This window comes from Mytilus californianus, unplaced genomic scaffold, assembly GCF_021869535.1.
Source record: "Mytilus californianus isolate M0D057914Y unplaced genomic scaffold, xbMytCali1.0.p SCAF_7, whole genome shotgun sequence".
In the NCBI taxonomy this organism is placed as follows: Eukaryota; Metazoa; Mollusca; class Bivalvia; order Mytilida; family Mytilidae; genus Mytilus; species Mytilus californianus.
The window spans coordinates 59,598,631-59,613,907 of NW_026262723.1; the positions used below are offsets into that span (position 1 = coordinate 59,598,631).

At 32.6% G+C, this 15,277-nt stretch overlaps 1 protein-coding gene across 7 annotated transcripts in view; it reads right to left on the minus strand.

The window, feature by feature from the left end:
* LOC127709502 (uncharacterized) overlaps positions 1–15,277 on the minus strand; it is a 90,164-nt gene that overhangs the window by 25,501 nt on the left and 49,386 nt on the right. For 4 of the 7 annotated variants that reach the window (XR_007985692.1, XR_007985693.1, XM_052215104.1 and 1 more), the window contains exon 4: positions 8,152–8,418. Coding sequence is in view for 5 of the 7 variants with exons in the window: in XM_052215104.1 (XP_052071064.1) it covers positions 8,152–8,418 (267 nt within the window). In the remaining 2 variants the exon portion in view is untranslated. Of the gene's footprint in view, positions 1–7,437; positions 8,419–15,277 lie in introns of all 7 variants that reach the window. The other 3 variants (XM_052215107.1, XM_052215105.1, XM_052215106.1) reach the window with 1 other exon arrangement.

Genomic DNA, 15,277 nt, shown 5'->3' on the forward strand with positions numbered 1-15,277 from the left:
GATGTGACCTCTTGTTCACGTTCTTGTCTTGTAGTCGTTGGTGAATAGGTGACTCATTACCCCATCTCCTTATTTTTGTAGTGATTATGACTTTCTTATATATTCAATTCAATTAATTAGAGAGTCATTAATGTACCTGAAATTGTAATGTATTGTTTTAGCTGTGTGTTTTACAAAATATCACACATCAGTTGCACTTGAAAAACAGTTGGAAAACCAAGTCAAAATACAAAGTTAAAGAGTATTAATAACCAAATATTCCGAATTGATTTTTGCCATGGCGTTGTCAGTTTGTTTCGACTCCTGAGTTTGAATGTTAATTTGGTTTCCTTCGCCTCACTTTTTCTTGTGTTTGTTTCAATGACATTTTTAAGTTTATATTGCATTTTTTTATTTATCACTGTTAAATTCTTCAATAAACACTGATAAACTAGGGACAATTTTAGTTGGTTCTATATGAATACTGTCTCATTAATAAATATTCAACATAATGATTGTACTATGCTCCTGTCTCATTAATAAATATTCAACATTGCACTTTGCTCCTATCTCATTAATACAGTCCTTGGATGGTGTAAACTTTCCATTAACACCATACACCATACACTATTCACCATACACCATTACACCATACACCCTGTGCCATTACACCATACACGTTACACCTTTGCACCATACACGTTACACCATACACCATTCCCCATTCTATCTACACCATCCGAAATTACCCATAATGCAATTTAATTTCAAAGAAAGCGTGCGACTACAAAATTATTTATTTATTTTAATAAACGAATTTTGATCGCAATATTGTAAATTAATGTATAAAATTAAAACTTTCTTGATCATGGTGATATAACAAGGCACTGGCTACGGTTACATGGAAATGTAACAATAATAATTAAATTATTGTTACATTGGAGACTAATTGCCAGAATACAGGGTTGGGTAAGGATCCGATTAATTACGAATGTAACAATAATATTTGAGTCTACGGTTACATTGGCGTTATCGTTACATAATTTAATTTTGGATGTAACGCGTCTTCCGACTGGCTGATGTTGTTTTGTTTATCAGATCATAAACATAATTTTGTCATGTGACCTTGACGTCATCAATGTTTTTTCATGATTTTCACCGGTTTAAAATGGAATTAAGAATTAAATTATAAGAAATGACTGTAATATTTTTTCTGTCTATTCGAAATAACATAAAAAATGTGGTGCACACTTAAAAATAACCCGCTACGCGGGTTATTCAGTGTGCACCACATTTTTGATGTTATTTCTTCATAGACAGAAAAAATATTACAGTCATTCCTTAAATATTAATTATGCACTTCAATGTACGCTAGATTTATTGAAATTAAACCTTATAGTTTTGATTAATTTTTTCGCCAATAAGAACGAAATTACGATTACATCATGTAATATTTGGACTCGGAAAATGAAAGCATCGATTCCACCAGTTTCAACATTTCGGCAAATGTTAACATTACTGAATTGCCTTCACAATGTAATATAAACATCGCAAGATTAAAAAAATATTTTTTCATATGAATCATGACAGACATTGAAAGTTTCATTAACTTCAAAAAGGGATAGTGCAAAATGGAATTGTACAGTATGCAATACAGACGTGCACTTGCTTGTGATAGCTGCTTAGAGTGGTTTCACTTTAAAAAGCGTCTGACTAAATCATGCTTCCATAAACAACATACGGGATTTGTAGAAACTGACATTGTAAATAAAAAAATTAAAAATTGTATGCAATATTGCAAAATTCAAATAAAAGTTTTCAAGTTTTATTTTGCATTAATGTAACAATAACGCAATGTAACCGTAGACTTAATTATTATTGTTACACTCGTAATTAATCGGTTCCTTACCCAACACTGCATTCCGGCAATTAGTCTCCAATATAACAATAATTTTGTTATTATTGTTACATTTCCATGTAACCGTAGCCAGTGCCTATAAACAATACAGATTAACTACATGTTTTTTGTAAATAAAGTACGCATAGAACTTTGCTTTTAATACAAATTTATCTGTGATCTGCCTTTCTATAAATTAAAAACGATATTGGTTACAATGCTATTATTTAGTTCTGGTCGGTTTTAAAATGTAGCGTAAATCTTATAAACTTGGTTTTCAGATAAAATCGACAAACAATGCCTAAAACGAATAGTACTTAGATCATATAAAATAATCATGTTATGTTGTACTGTTACACCACTGTCCCAAGTTAGGGGGATTAGGGGGAGGAATGGGATCCCGCTAACATGTTTAACCCCGCCACATTCTGTATGTATGTATGTGCCTGTCCCAAGTCAGGAGCCTGTAATTCAGTGTTTGTCGTTTGTTTATGTGTTACATATTTGTTTTTCGATCATTTTTTTGTACATAAATTAGGCCGTTAGTTTTCTCGTTTGAATTGTTTTACATTGTCATTTCGGGGCCTTTTATAGCTGACTATGCGGTATGGGCTTTGCTCATTGTTGAAGGCCGTACGGTGACCTATAGTTGTTAATTTCTGTGTCATTTGGTCTCTTGTGGAGAGTTGTCTCATTGGCAATCATACCACATCTTCTTTTTTTATATGATAATTGAAAGCAATATTGGTGAACAGTTACTGATATAAATAATGTTTATGGCCGGCAGAATATTAATAATTCCCAAGTCAAAGTGGACAGCAGTTCTTTAGCAGTTTATTAGCATTCACAGTTCTTACTCGACAGCTGTTCTTTAGCAGTTCATTAGCATTCACAGTTGCCAAATTCAAGGCAATAGTTAATATGCATATAGGCATTCCAATAGCATTCCATAGCAGTTCCTTAGCAGTTTATTTAGCCTTCACAGTTATTTAGCAGTTATTTTTGACGAAAAATTTAAATGAGATACTCAAAAACTGCTATCTTCTCTGAATATTCATGAGAACTGCTATAATAACAGCTATCAATATTGAATATTCATAGAAACTGCTAAGTTGTACATCTTAATATGGTTTTCTAAACTGCTAATAACTGCTATGGAATGGAATGCTGTCCCAAGTCAGGAGCCTCTTGCCTTTGTTAGTCTTGTATGTTTTTTAGTTTTAGTTCATTTATATGTTTTGGAGTTTAGTGTGCCGTCCATTTTCACTGAACTAGCACACAATTTTATTTAGGGGACAGCTGAGGACCACCTCCGGGTGCTGGATTTTCTCGCTGCATTGAAGACCCATTGGTGGCCTTCGGCTGTTGTCTGCTCTTTGGTCGGGTCGTTGTCTCTTTGACATATTCCCCATTTCCATTCTCAATTTTATTATCAGATCTGTCAAAAGTTGGAATACAAAGGTACACATGAATATACAGTGTACAAGATATGAATGCAAAAATAAAATTCTAATATTTTACTGCAAGTCTTGTTGAAATTTCAAAAAGTTGTACCAACTTATATTTGTAATTTGAGCAGTAACTGCAATCAAATGACTCTATTTTAATCCAATAACAGACTTGTTAAGGGCTGTAAACATGCTTTGTGAGTACTGTACCTGGCCTTATACCCCTTATTAATTATGTCAGTGGCAGAATAATAGGAACTGTTAAGAATTATAATGCACTTTAAATATCAGTGCTTATAAAAAGCAACTTATTCAATAAGAGTGGTTACTTAAGAGACTATTTATTACCAGTTGACTAAGTAATTTTCAGATTAAAAGTTATTTTATTTTTATTATTATTTAATTACCAAATGTACTACTAGTTTCTCTTCTACTATATATATTTTGTGTGGACCAACAGAAAACAGTTATCTCCTCTTTCTCTTTTGGAATTAAACAAAACAATTCTTAATACATGTAATATATTATGTTTCCACTTTCTGAAACAAACTTAAGTAACATGTCATATATTAACTTCATTAAGTGGATTGTTTGGTCAATATTAAACAATCAGCTAAATGTGACCTAGGTTTCCCTAATATTCCCTCCCCCTTTTTCAACTCTTGAATATGATTTATTTTTGTTTTTTTTACAAAATTATATTAAGACATTCATATTTTTATTTTCAAATAACATCTTGCACTGTTAGTATATGCTAGTATTTCATTACAATCCTATCATCATCAGATATTCAATTTGGATAAACAACTATCCCCCCTTTTTGGGGGCTTTCTGTAATATTTCTTTTTTTCCTCACAAAGTTATGTCAGAAAATACACATACATTATCTGTAACTTCAACTTACTGTACTGCAGGTGTGAGAAATTATTCCATTTAGCCCAAATTAAACTTTATAATTGACAAAAATACAGTTTTTCACTAGCAAAGTATTTACACACAGCTTTGGGCCAAAATGCACATTTGAAAATGATCAAATAACCTTCAAATAAAGGTTTACTATCAAGCTGAAAACACAGCCAGATCCAAGCATTTTTATAACAAAGATTAAAACCAAAACTGCTATCAAACTGCTATTTAACTGCTGTCATAACTGTTGTCCAATTGTCAAATTGATAACAGTTTAAAAGGAAGATCCAGACTGCTAAGATGAATGATAAGATGAATGCTAAGAGGAATGCTAAGAAATAGTGAAATAAGGCAGTTTCTCAAACTGCTATTAGATGGAATGCTATGAACAGCTGAAAGACTGCTAAAAATATGAAGAACTGGTAAATAACAGCTAATAAACTGCTAATGATAGCAGTTCAGTTTGACTTATTAATATTTCTTTTTCTGCACCAATCAACAGTGCAAGCATGTCCTTTTTTATTCAAACAATTCAATCATCACCAAAAATCAGTAGTTTTCACATCTCAGACTGGCTCCATTATAACAATATGTACAGTATCAGGAACATATATATTATCTGTAGTTTTGATACCTCAGGCTGACCCCTGAGACTACAGTAAAGTAGTCTCAGCTGACTCGTACAACAAAATTTTTTGAACGCATCAACCAAAACTGACCATATTTGCACTTTATTAAAAAATTGAGAATGTGTCAATACGATTATTTATATAGCCGCCTAAAAAATTTTTAAATATTTTTATGTCATGATAGATTGTATAATACAAAATAATGACAGCAACATTGGAACACAATGACAACAAAAATGTGTCCCCCTAAATCTAGATTGCCATCATGTCCTCTTTTTATTCAAAATATTGTCTTGCAACAAAATTTCAGTAGTTTTGATACCTCAGGCTGACTTGTATAACAAAATTATTTTAACGCATCAACCAAAACTGACCATATTTGCACTTTATTATGTATATTTATATAGCCGAATGGTAAATCAGCAATATTTTATTGTCAGAATGGATTGTATAATACAAATGAGAGCAACATTGCATTACAATGACAACAAAAAATTGTCCCAATCAGTCTAGATTGCCAGCATGTCCTCTTTAATTTTATTCAAAATATCCAAAACTGACCATATTTGCACTTTATTATGTAAATCTATATAGCCGCATAGTAAATCAGCAATATTTTGATGTCAGGATGGATTGTATAAAACAAATAACAGCAACATTGCAATACAATGACAACAAAAATTTGTTAGCATCAATCTAGATAGCCATCATGTCCTCTTTTTATTCAAAATATTGTCCCGCAACAAAATTTCAGTAGTTTTGATACCTCAGGCTGACTCGTATAACAAAGTTATTTGACTCTTCAACCAAAACTGACAATATTTGCACTTTTTTATGTAAATCTATATAGCCATATAGTAAATCAGCAATATTTTGATGTCAGGATAGATTGTATAATACAAATGACAGCAACATTGCAATACCATGACAACAAAAATTTGTCCCCATCAATCTACATAGCCAGCATGTCCTCGTTTTATTCAAAATATTGTCTCGCAACAAAATTGCAGTAGTTTTGATACCTCAGGCTGACTTGTATAACAAAATTATTTTAACATATCAACCATAACCGACCATATTTGCACTTTATTATGTAAATCTATATAGCCGCATGGTAAATCAGCAATATTTTGATGTCAGGATGGATTGTATAATACAAATGACAGCAACATTGCAATACAATGACAACAAATATTTGTCCCCATCAATCTACATAGGCAGAATGTCCTCTTTTTATTCAAAATATTGTCTCGCAACAAAATTTCAGTAATTTTGATACCTCTGGCTGACTATTATAACAAAATTATTTGACAGCATCGACCAAAACTGACCATGCTGACCATATTTGCACTTAATTATGTAATTATATATAGCAGCATTATAATGCAGTAATATTTTTATGTCAGGATGGCTTGTATAATACAAATGACAGCAATATTGGAACACAATCACTACAAAATTGTGAATGTCCGCATCAATTTTGAGTGGCAGCATTGCAGCTCTGTATTTGTAATATTGAACTGTCAATAAAGTCAGTAGTTCAGGATGGTTTGTACAATATTAAAACTATTCAACCACATCATCCAACACTGACATGACAGATTTCATTTGTATTCAAAATTGCACTATGCTCCTGTCTCATTAATAAATATTCAACATTGCATTATGCTCATAAGCATATGAAAGTCAAAGAGTAAACGACGAAAAAACATGAAAAAGGGGGGTTGTTACTTAATCTTTGCTCTTTACTGTACCTTTGGTGTATTTAGCAAAACCTTTCGAAAATTTTGATCCTCATGCTCTTCAACTTTTGTAGACAAAACGCGCGTTTGGTTTAAAAAATGTTTTTCCTGATATCTATGATGAGTTTATTAACTTTTTTGATTCATATAAAAAAGTATGATACTTATATTAGGGCACAGGCGTTATAACAACATTACCGCCTGTGTGACTTCATAAACAACTTTATTAGTAACTGTTCATATTGCCGATGTCGCCATTTCCGGAATCCGGGTCCGTTCGCGCCCAATCACGTTCGCCCCCATGCACGTTCGCCCCCTTTCACTTTTACAACCTACACGTTCGCACCCAAAATCCGTTCGCACCCTACACGTTCGCGCCCAATTTTTATTGGTTTTGTGTTTAACAATTTGTAAACGAGTTTTGGTAAGTGTATTGCTATAAATATATATTTTTGAATAAAAAAAAAGGGTGCGAACGTGTAGGGTGCGAACGGACCTAGGGGCGAACGTGTAGTGTGTGAACGTGTATTGGGCGCAAATGGACCCGATACCCCATTTCCGGGAACAGTACTCCAAAATCTCGCTAAAGCAACTTTCGTCACAGGCATGCAAAAAATGATCAAAACTAATTTCATATAAATTCGAATAGATTTTAATTGTTTAATCTTTACTCATGGTGTTGAACTCTTGTGTCTGGCCTGTATGACTGCCTGTAGCATCATCGGTCGAAGAACTGCCTGATGTAATCTGTTCTTCAATGTCAATTTTCTGCGAATGTTGCATGAAAGATGTATCAAACTTGGGAATTTCTGTTTCGCTGAGGTTTCTTTTTCCACCTTTCTTACTTGTTTTTCCTTATAAAAAGGCAATGAATTCTTCAACCTCTTTAGACTTGTGTATCATTTCATTTGCAATTATTTCGATATCCTCAGAATCGGCATCAGGAATTTTCTTCTTCAATCGATTCTTTATGACATCTTTTGAGTGTTTAATCTTTTTCTGTACTTCGTTCTTATCTTTATTTATTTTTTTTATTTCTACTGAAGAACTGGTATTACATTTTTCTCCTAGGCTTTTACATGTAATGGCTGAACTTTTTTCTTCCAAATCTTTTATTTGTTTTCGATATTGTAAATAGTTGTCTATAATATTATACTTCTCGTCTCCTTCCTGTAAATCTATACGAATTATTTTAATTACTGCATTGATTACCGAACGTTCCTGACAGTTATCAAGAATATCAATAAATCTTTGTTCAAGATCACAATTTTTCCAATAAAAAGTACATTCGCCTTTGCTTTCATCTTCATCTTCATTAGCCAAACATGTACCCCCTTTGACGTCGTTATCAAACAAAATGTATATTTCTTTTTTCATCTTTTTGCAGAATTCTTTCTTTTTGCGTCCGTTACCCGAACCTGACGATTCACGAATATCAGTTGCAAGAAGAAAATGTTTTTGTTTCATCGAAATCCTTTTGTCTCCAGAAATTTTGTCATCGTGAATTAGCAAACAAAATATAGCCTCTTCTACTATTTTGTCAGTTTTACCTTCAACGAAAAGAATTCTGGAAGAAAAAAGGAGATTAGTCATTTCATGGATTTGTTCGGTTTTACACAGTTTGTCGTAACCTTGTGGTACTTTACAGATAGAATGACAGATGGTTTCATTCAGAATTGATTTTGATGATACAAATGTTCTTGACATGGCCCATTTATCGATCAACGAAGGATTGTGGGTAATTATTAGAACGGTTTTTCCAGTTATACGCCTGAGAATTAAATCACGCATTTTCTTGATCATGTGCGGATGCATACCTCGATCCGGTTCCTCAATAGTCATTGTTGAAAATTCTTTGTGTGCAAGAATAAGTGTTAACTCCTTTGCTTCAAGAATACCTTCTGGTGTTTTTAAAAGTCGCTTTGGTGACAAGTCTTTCCTTTCAGTGGTGCTTACTTCAATTCTTCCATCATGTCTAACAACTTCATAGGGATGTACGATATGATCATGAAAGATTTTTTCTCGTTTATTATCAACTATGTCATTATCAATAAGATTAAATAAAATTTCTGCGCGACGATCAGCAGTTTCATATAACCTCTCTCTGTTGTCCTGTTGGTTCAACTCACTTTTGGTCCACTGCAGAGGACCGATTGATCGCATTGGCAATATACCAACATAACCTTTTTCTAGCCAATCATAAAGTGTATTCATGATGGCTTCATCAGAAGTATCGGAAGCAGTAGATTCAAAGTCGTTCGCAATGATTTTATAAAAATTATGTATACTTATTTTGGTGCCTGGATCCTTTACATCTTCTATAGACGATTTGTCTAGTGTTTTTCGTTTGCAGTCTTTTCTTTCGAGTTGATCTGTATAGCACACATAGGATCCAATAAATTTTTGTGCAAAGGTCCGAATAGAACCTGTACTAGATATTGAACAGATGACCTTATAACAGTCCTAGCCATTTGCCTGGCCAATTGCTCTATTTTCGGGCTGACTTCCATGGCTCTTGATGAAAATGCATGAAACAATCTCCTTCGGTTGTTCTTCTTTCGAAGGAAAAAGCTCCGGTTTTTCTATCGAAGGATAATGCTCTGGTATTGTGAAATGACAAACAGCATATGCCAATTCATTTTCGTTATATACGGAAGTCGTTGTTGTATTCATTTTGTTGGAATAACATCGGCGAATTAATTCAAATAAGGCTGTTTTTCCAGTCGAATTGCCTCCTATTAAAAAATTTGCACCTTCCTCAAAAACAAGTCGCTGTTCTTCATAAAAATGCACAAAATTGTGCATTGCAATTGATCGTATCATCGCGTTACAACTTTCCTAACGCTGAAATTGAAACAGTTTATCTTATAATTTGTATTTCAAATTTTCTTATGTTCATTTTGTATAGAGAAAATAGCATAGGAAGATAGTAACATTGATATTCAAAAATATTTTAGAAACGTTTAGAAAGCATTATGTATATACGAAATCGAAAGATATTTCTACACCAATTTTTACAGTGTTCCTTATTTAGCATGATACTTATGTTTACCTAAATCTACTCATTTCCCTCAACCAAATTTACGAATACGCCGATCTGCTTATTGTTAAGGGATCGTTTTATATAAAAGATTTTTTTGCATAAATATACGGATATAAAAGTGATGGCTAATAAAATTATAAGTAGTGTCTGTTGAAAGATTATAGTATATTACAACCAATATCTAGATCAGGCCGTTCCGATTGTATTTGGTAGCGGAGAATTGGAGTGGTCTAGTTACGTATACAGTCAGTAAAACTGAATTCAGATTAGAAAACTAATTGATTCTTAGCAACATTTCAAAACCAATTTTACACGACTTTCTATAACCTGCAATATTCTCATTGTTCGAACTAGGAGGGAAAAATAGTATATGGTCGTTCTATGTCTACTGGTATTTGCTTTCATTTTTACTATTTTTAGGTTTTCCAGCGATTTTAATATATTAAAAAAACTCATCATAGATACGATAAATAGCGTCCTTGTGAAAAACTTCTGAATTTGTCGAAAAATAAATTTTATAGATAATAATGAACGTTGTATGATTCTGTCACTGGTGAACAGTTGTATCAATCGTTCCTGATACTTCGGAATGTTTAGAATATTCCGAAACAAGGGAAAATATATATCGGGTTATGACCAGTTTGAATTTTAATAAATTTGTCTCGTGTAATCTCCATTTCCTTTCGTAACATTCAAATCAGCATTTTCCATCAAACCATAAGAGATACAGATTCTGCCATTTATCCTCGTTTAGTACAATATTCATCCACCCTCAATAGTTAACTTTTAAAATTTGAAATTTTCGAGTGGATAAATTTTGTAATAAAGAATTCCAAATGAGGCAGATTTGCTCTTAAGTGTTTTGATGGTCCTTTAAATTTGGTTGACAGTTTTGACTTTTCTTCTCTCTACACTACACTTCTTATTAAACAAAAGTTTTACTTTTTAATGAATTGATCCTTTGATAAATCTGAATTCAAATGTATTTGCTGCAACTCGTATAAAGCTTTCTTCTGTAATGAAAAGGTAAGATATACTTACTGGAAGTGTGAAGAGATGAAAAAAGCTGTAAATGTTCTCCTTTTCATTAATATGGATTTGAAATTTACCCAAAAGAACTCACTTTAAATAAATCTGATACAAACAACAAAAACCTGCCCTTTCCTAGATTTAAATATCTCAGTTTACACGGGAAACTATATACTAAAATTTACGACAAAAAGGGACAATTTTTCGTTCCTTATTGTTCATTTTCCTTTTTTTGGACTCCTTCGGCTACATCTTTAGGTGTTTATAAATCCCAAATCTTTCGCTATGTCCGTGTCTGTAGCGACGTTATACATTTCAATGAATGTGATATGTGTATCACTGGTAAATTATAAAGTCAACGATTTCATTGCCACAAATCACGTAAAACCGTTGCTAAATTTTTTTATATATACAAATATTTGGTATGGAAGTTTGGTTGTACCTGTAAAAAACTTATAACTTACGGGATTTCACATCCTCAATTTTAAGGTGATGTTTTAAGAGTCCGTAAATTTAGACACGATCCATGTAAAACTTATCGATCCTTTGAATAAACTTATTCTCTAAGGTTTTCAATCTAACATTGTAATGGATCTTTGAATATTGTTTCCATCGATTTTAACATTTGTTTTCTTATCAATGAATTAAAAAATAATTTAATATGTATTGCTATACAGTTCATTCCCTATTGTTAATTTTCCTTTTTTAGACGGCGATGTTCCTTTGGCTCCATCATACGGTGTTTATATATATCAACTAGTTCGTTATCGTCATAGATTTTAACGAACGTAATCAATGCATCACTGGTAAATTATTTAGTCAGGGATTTCGTTACCATAAATTACGTAAAACTTTTACTAAATTCTTTCATAGAAACAAAGATTTGATTAGTAAATTTGGCTGTACCTGTAGAAAACTGATTAAAACGGTATTTCACATCCTAAATTTTACGGTAATATTGTACTTAAAGCGGGGAAATCACTATGTGATCCGTGTTAACTCATCGAACCTTTAAACAAAATTATTAGTAAAGGTTATCTTACCAATGTTGTAATTAGATCTTTGAATATAGTTTACATTGGCACTAATGTCGATTTTGTCATCAGCAAATTAAGACATAACTAAATTTGTATTCTTTTCAAACGGGATGTATAAAGACACACCCTCGTTCATTTTGATCTATAAAGAGGTTAACTCCTAACTATCCTACTGCCTGTCGATACATTTATTTTTGGCATTGCACAAGTCATGTCTTCTTTGACTGTCCATGACGTTAAAATACTAAATCCCTGGGATGTGTTTTAGTTGATTTTAGTCTCTGATGCATGATTTTTTATTATTAATTGTTTTTGGCTTTTAACTAGCTGTCAGTAACTGCGAGTACTCTCAAATCGTACTTTCTTGTTTATTTGACATGTTGATACTAATTGTAATGCTTTTTTGTTATTTAATGTTATTCAGGGTTATATCTGGTCTATATACCAGCTTTGATAAGTGTTTGGTATTACTATAAATTTTCACTTCGTACTATGAACATCAAAATTATTTATTTTGTAAAAATATTTCCTTTCTCTTTTTGAACTGTACACGTATACCTAACAACAAAATTATTTTCATTTACCTGTGTTTAAAGTAATTGCAAATGGCTGATATTTTTGTTCGAGCATATTGTTTCTCTTAAATTGTTTAACATTTCACAGCGATATAACATGTTACTTTTATTATTCTTCGCTTACTTTATTTATTTTGTATTTACATTGTATCATAGATCAAATTTATTTGTTCAGTGTATGTTCACTGGTGTTAATATGTTCTTTGATGGAGTTAAGCCATTTCAGTTGATATTTTACAGTGTGTCTTTCTATGTTGTGATGTTACACTATTGTTTCAGATAAGGGTGAAGGTTTGGTACCATTAAAACGTTTAAACCCGCTGCAATTGTTTGCACCTGTCCTAAGTCAGGAATCTGATGTTCAGTAGTTGTCGTTAGTTGATGTGGTTTATAAGTGTTTCTCGTTTCTCGTTTTTTATACAGATTAGACCGTGGGTTTTTCCGTTTGAATGGTTTTACACTAGTAATTTTTTGGGGCCCTTTATAGCTTGCTGTTCGATGTGAGCCAAGGCTCCGCGTTGAAGAACCTACTTTGACCTATAATGGTTTACTTTTATAAATTTTGACTTTGATGGAGAGTTGTCTCACTGGCACTCATACCACATCTTCTTATATCTATTAACGTGAATCCTGTGAATGCTATGTTTTGGCATTGCACCATTTCTTTTTTCCTATACTATGACGTTTTAACCTTAAATCCATTGGATGTGTACTGATTGACATTTTGTCTTGGATGTATGATTTTTTAAATAGTCGTTATTGGCATGAAAATAGCTTGTTAATTTACGTTTTTTGATTGAGTTAAGCCTTCCAATTGATATTTTATAGTGTGTTTTTCTATGTTGTGATGTTATACTATTGTTTCAGAAAAGGGAGAAGGTTTGGTACCATTAAAACGTTTAATCCCGCTGCAAATGTTTGCACCTGTCCTAAGTCAGGAATCTGATGTTCAGTAGTTGTCGTTAGTTGATGTGGTTTATAAGTGTTTCTCGTACCTTGACCTATAATGGTTTACTTTTATAAATTGTAACTTGGATGGAGAGTTGTCTCATTGGCACTCATACCACATCTTCCTATATCTATTTAGTCACTGCGAGTACTCTTAGATTGATATTTTGCGACTTTATTTATGTTTTTTGGGGTTAGTTTCGCTATGTATCGAGTCGAACCCTTTTAAACTGAGTTTTATAGTTTGATCTTATGTTGTGCTGTTACATCACTGTCGCAGGTTAGGGGAGTAAATATATTTAAATCCGCTGCATTCTGTTTGGGCTTGTCATGAGTCTGTAACTAAGGTGGTTGTCGTTTGTTACTTTATATGATATTTGTTTTTCGTTTATTGTTTTGTACATACATGTAAGTTAGGCATTTGGTTTTCTCATTTAAATTGTTTTAAATAATGTTATAAAAGAGATTTCCAATAACATGACATTACTCGACATAACCAACCTATCTGAACGTATCTCGGCCTTTTGCATTGAAGGATGACGGAGGGGAGCATAGACTGCATTAATTTTTGGCTAGTTGAATACACATACTTTGTTGGAATATATGCTATTTAAAAATTAGCACACTCTGCTATTTTAATAATTATTCTTTACATATTTTGTTATTAAATTTAGGACGATTTCATTGACAACAACCTTTCAAGGGAATAATTAATTCAGTTACCGGTAATCAAAATGCACCGATCATTACTTTGTCATTTCACTTGACCCATATATTTATCTCTCAAAAGGTGAATTCTTAAAGCTACTAAATCAAAATTGAAAAAATAAAAATAATGGAATCTGAAGCGAGATGATATTTTTATTTTTGATTTATAAGTTATAAGATTAAAACAAGAGTTTTAAACACGCCGGAATGTAAAAGGTGTACACGAATTGCTTTTTTTTTTGTTTTTTTTTATAGCATACTTCTATAATTGACTTTTGTCAGAGGTAGAAATTCAGATCACTGAAGAATCTTTTTGATAGTTACTGTACTTTGTCACCTTTCCGTAGAATTTTATCAAATGGAATCTATGAGGACGCATCTTCAAGAAAAAGTATGATTACACTTTACTGAATCAGTTAATGTTTTTACTTCTTGTCTTTAATTATAAGGATGCATGGATTCCGTACAAAAGTATGCGTAATTTAACGTCATTGCTCTTAAATTGTATTTCTAAAATGTTTGGCGTTTAAATTATGAAAATACGTATGAAAAACGGACATGTACGTAATATTTGCTTGAAGTTTTGTTAAGTACTACTGTAGGATGATCATTTTAGTTTTATGACCAACTAATGATAGCAAGGGGATATTATATTTACTGGTCTGTGCATCCGTCCGTTCTTCCGCTCCGTTCAAAATATAAAACGTTTAAAATTATATACCAAATTAGAGTTTGACCAGGATTAAGTAGTGCACTGAACATGGAAATATGATCATGTGAAGGGGCACGGTGTCATAAGGCCACACATTCTTGTTGCAAATGTTTTGATTAATACATGTACATGTATATGTATCTTCCATATTCCTAATTGTCTCTTTGGTCTTGTGGTAGCGTGCTTGCTTCGACAGTAAACCCTCAAGGGTGACCGGGGAATAGAAATATGGTCACTATTGGTCTTGTTCCGACCGGCAGTTAAACCATTGTCAGAGTGGGCGTCCGTTTGGCTGTGTGGGATGTACAAGTACGCAGTCATGTCCGATCAGAGTGGGGACGTTAAATCCAATGCCTCTTGTAGAGAGAATTCCACGCTCGCTGCACGTTAAATATGCATGAAATATTTGCCACTGGACGTTAAGCAATCAACTATCAATCAATCAACAGTAGGAAACCTTGAATTGTATTTCTGGTGAGGCAAATTATTTGAATCTTGGCAGTCACAGCCTCAACCTGGTTAAAAGACGTCAATGTCAAATTAAAGGGAGTGGACGGTTATTTGAAAATCTGAATCGAAAAATAGTTTTCAGCATTTACAAATGCAAGAAAAATGATAATTTTA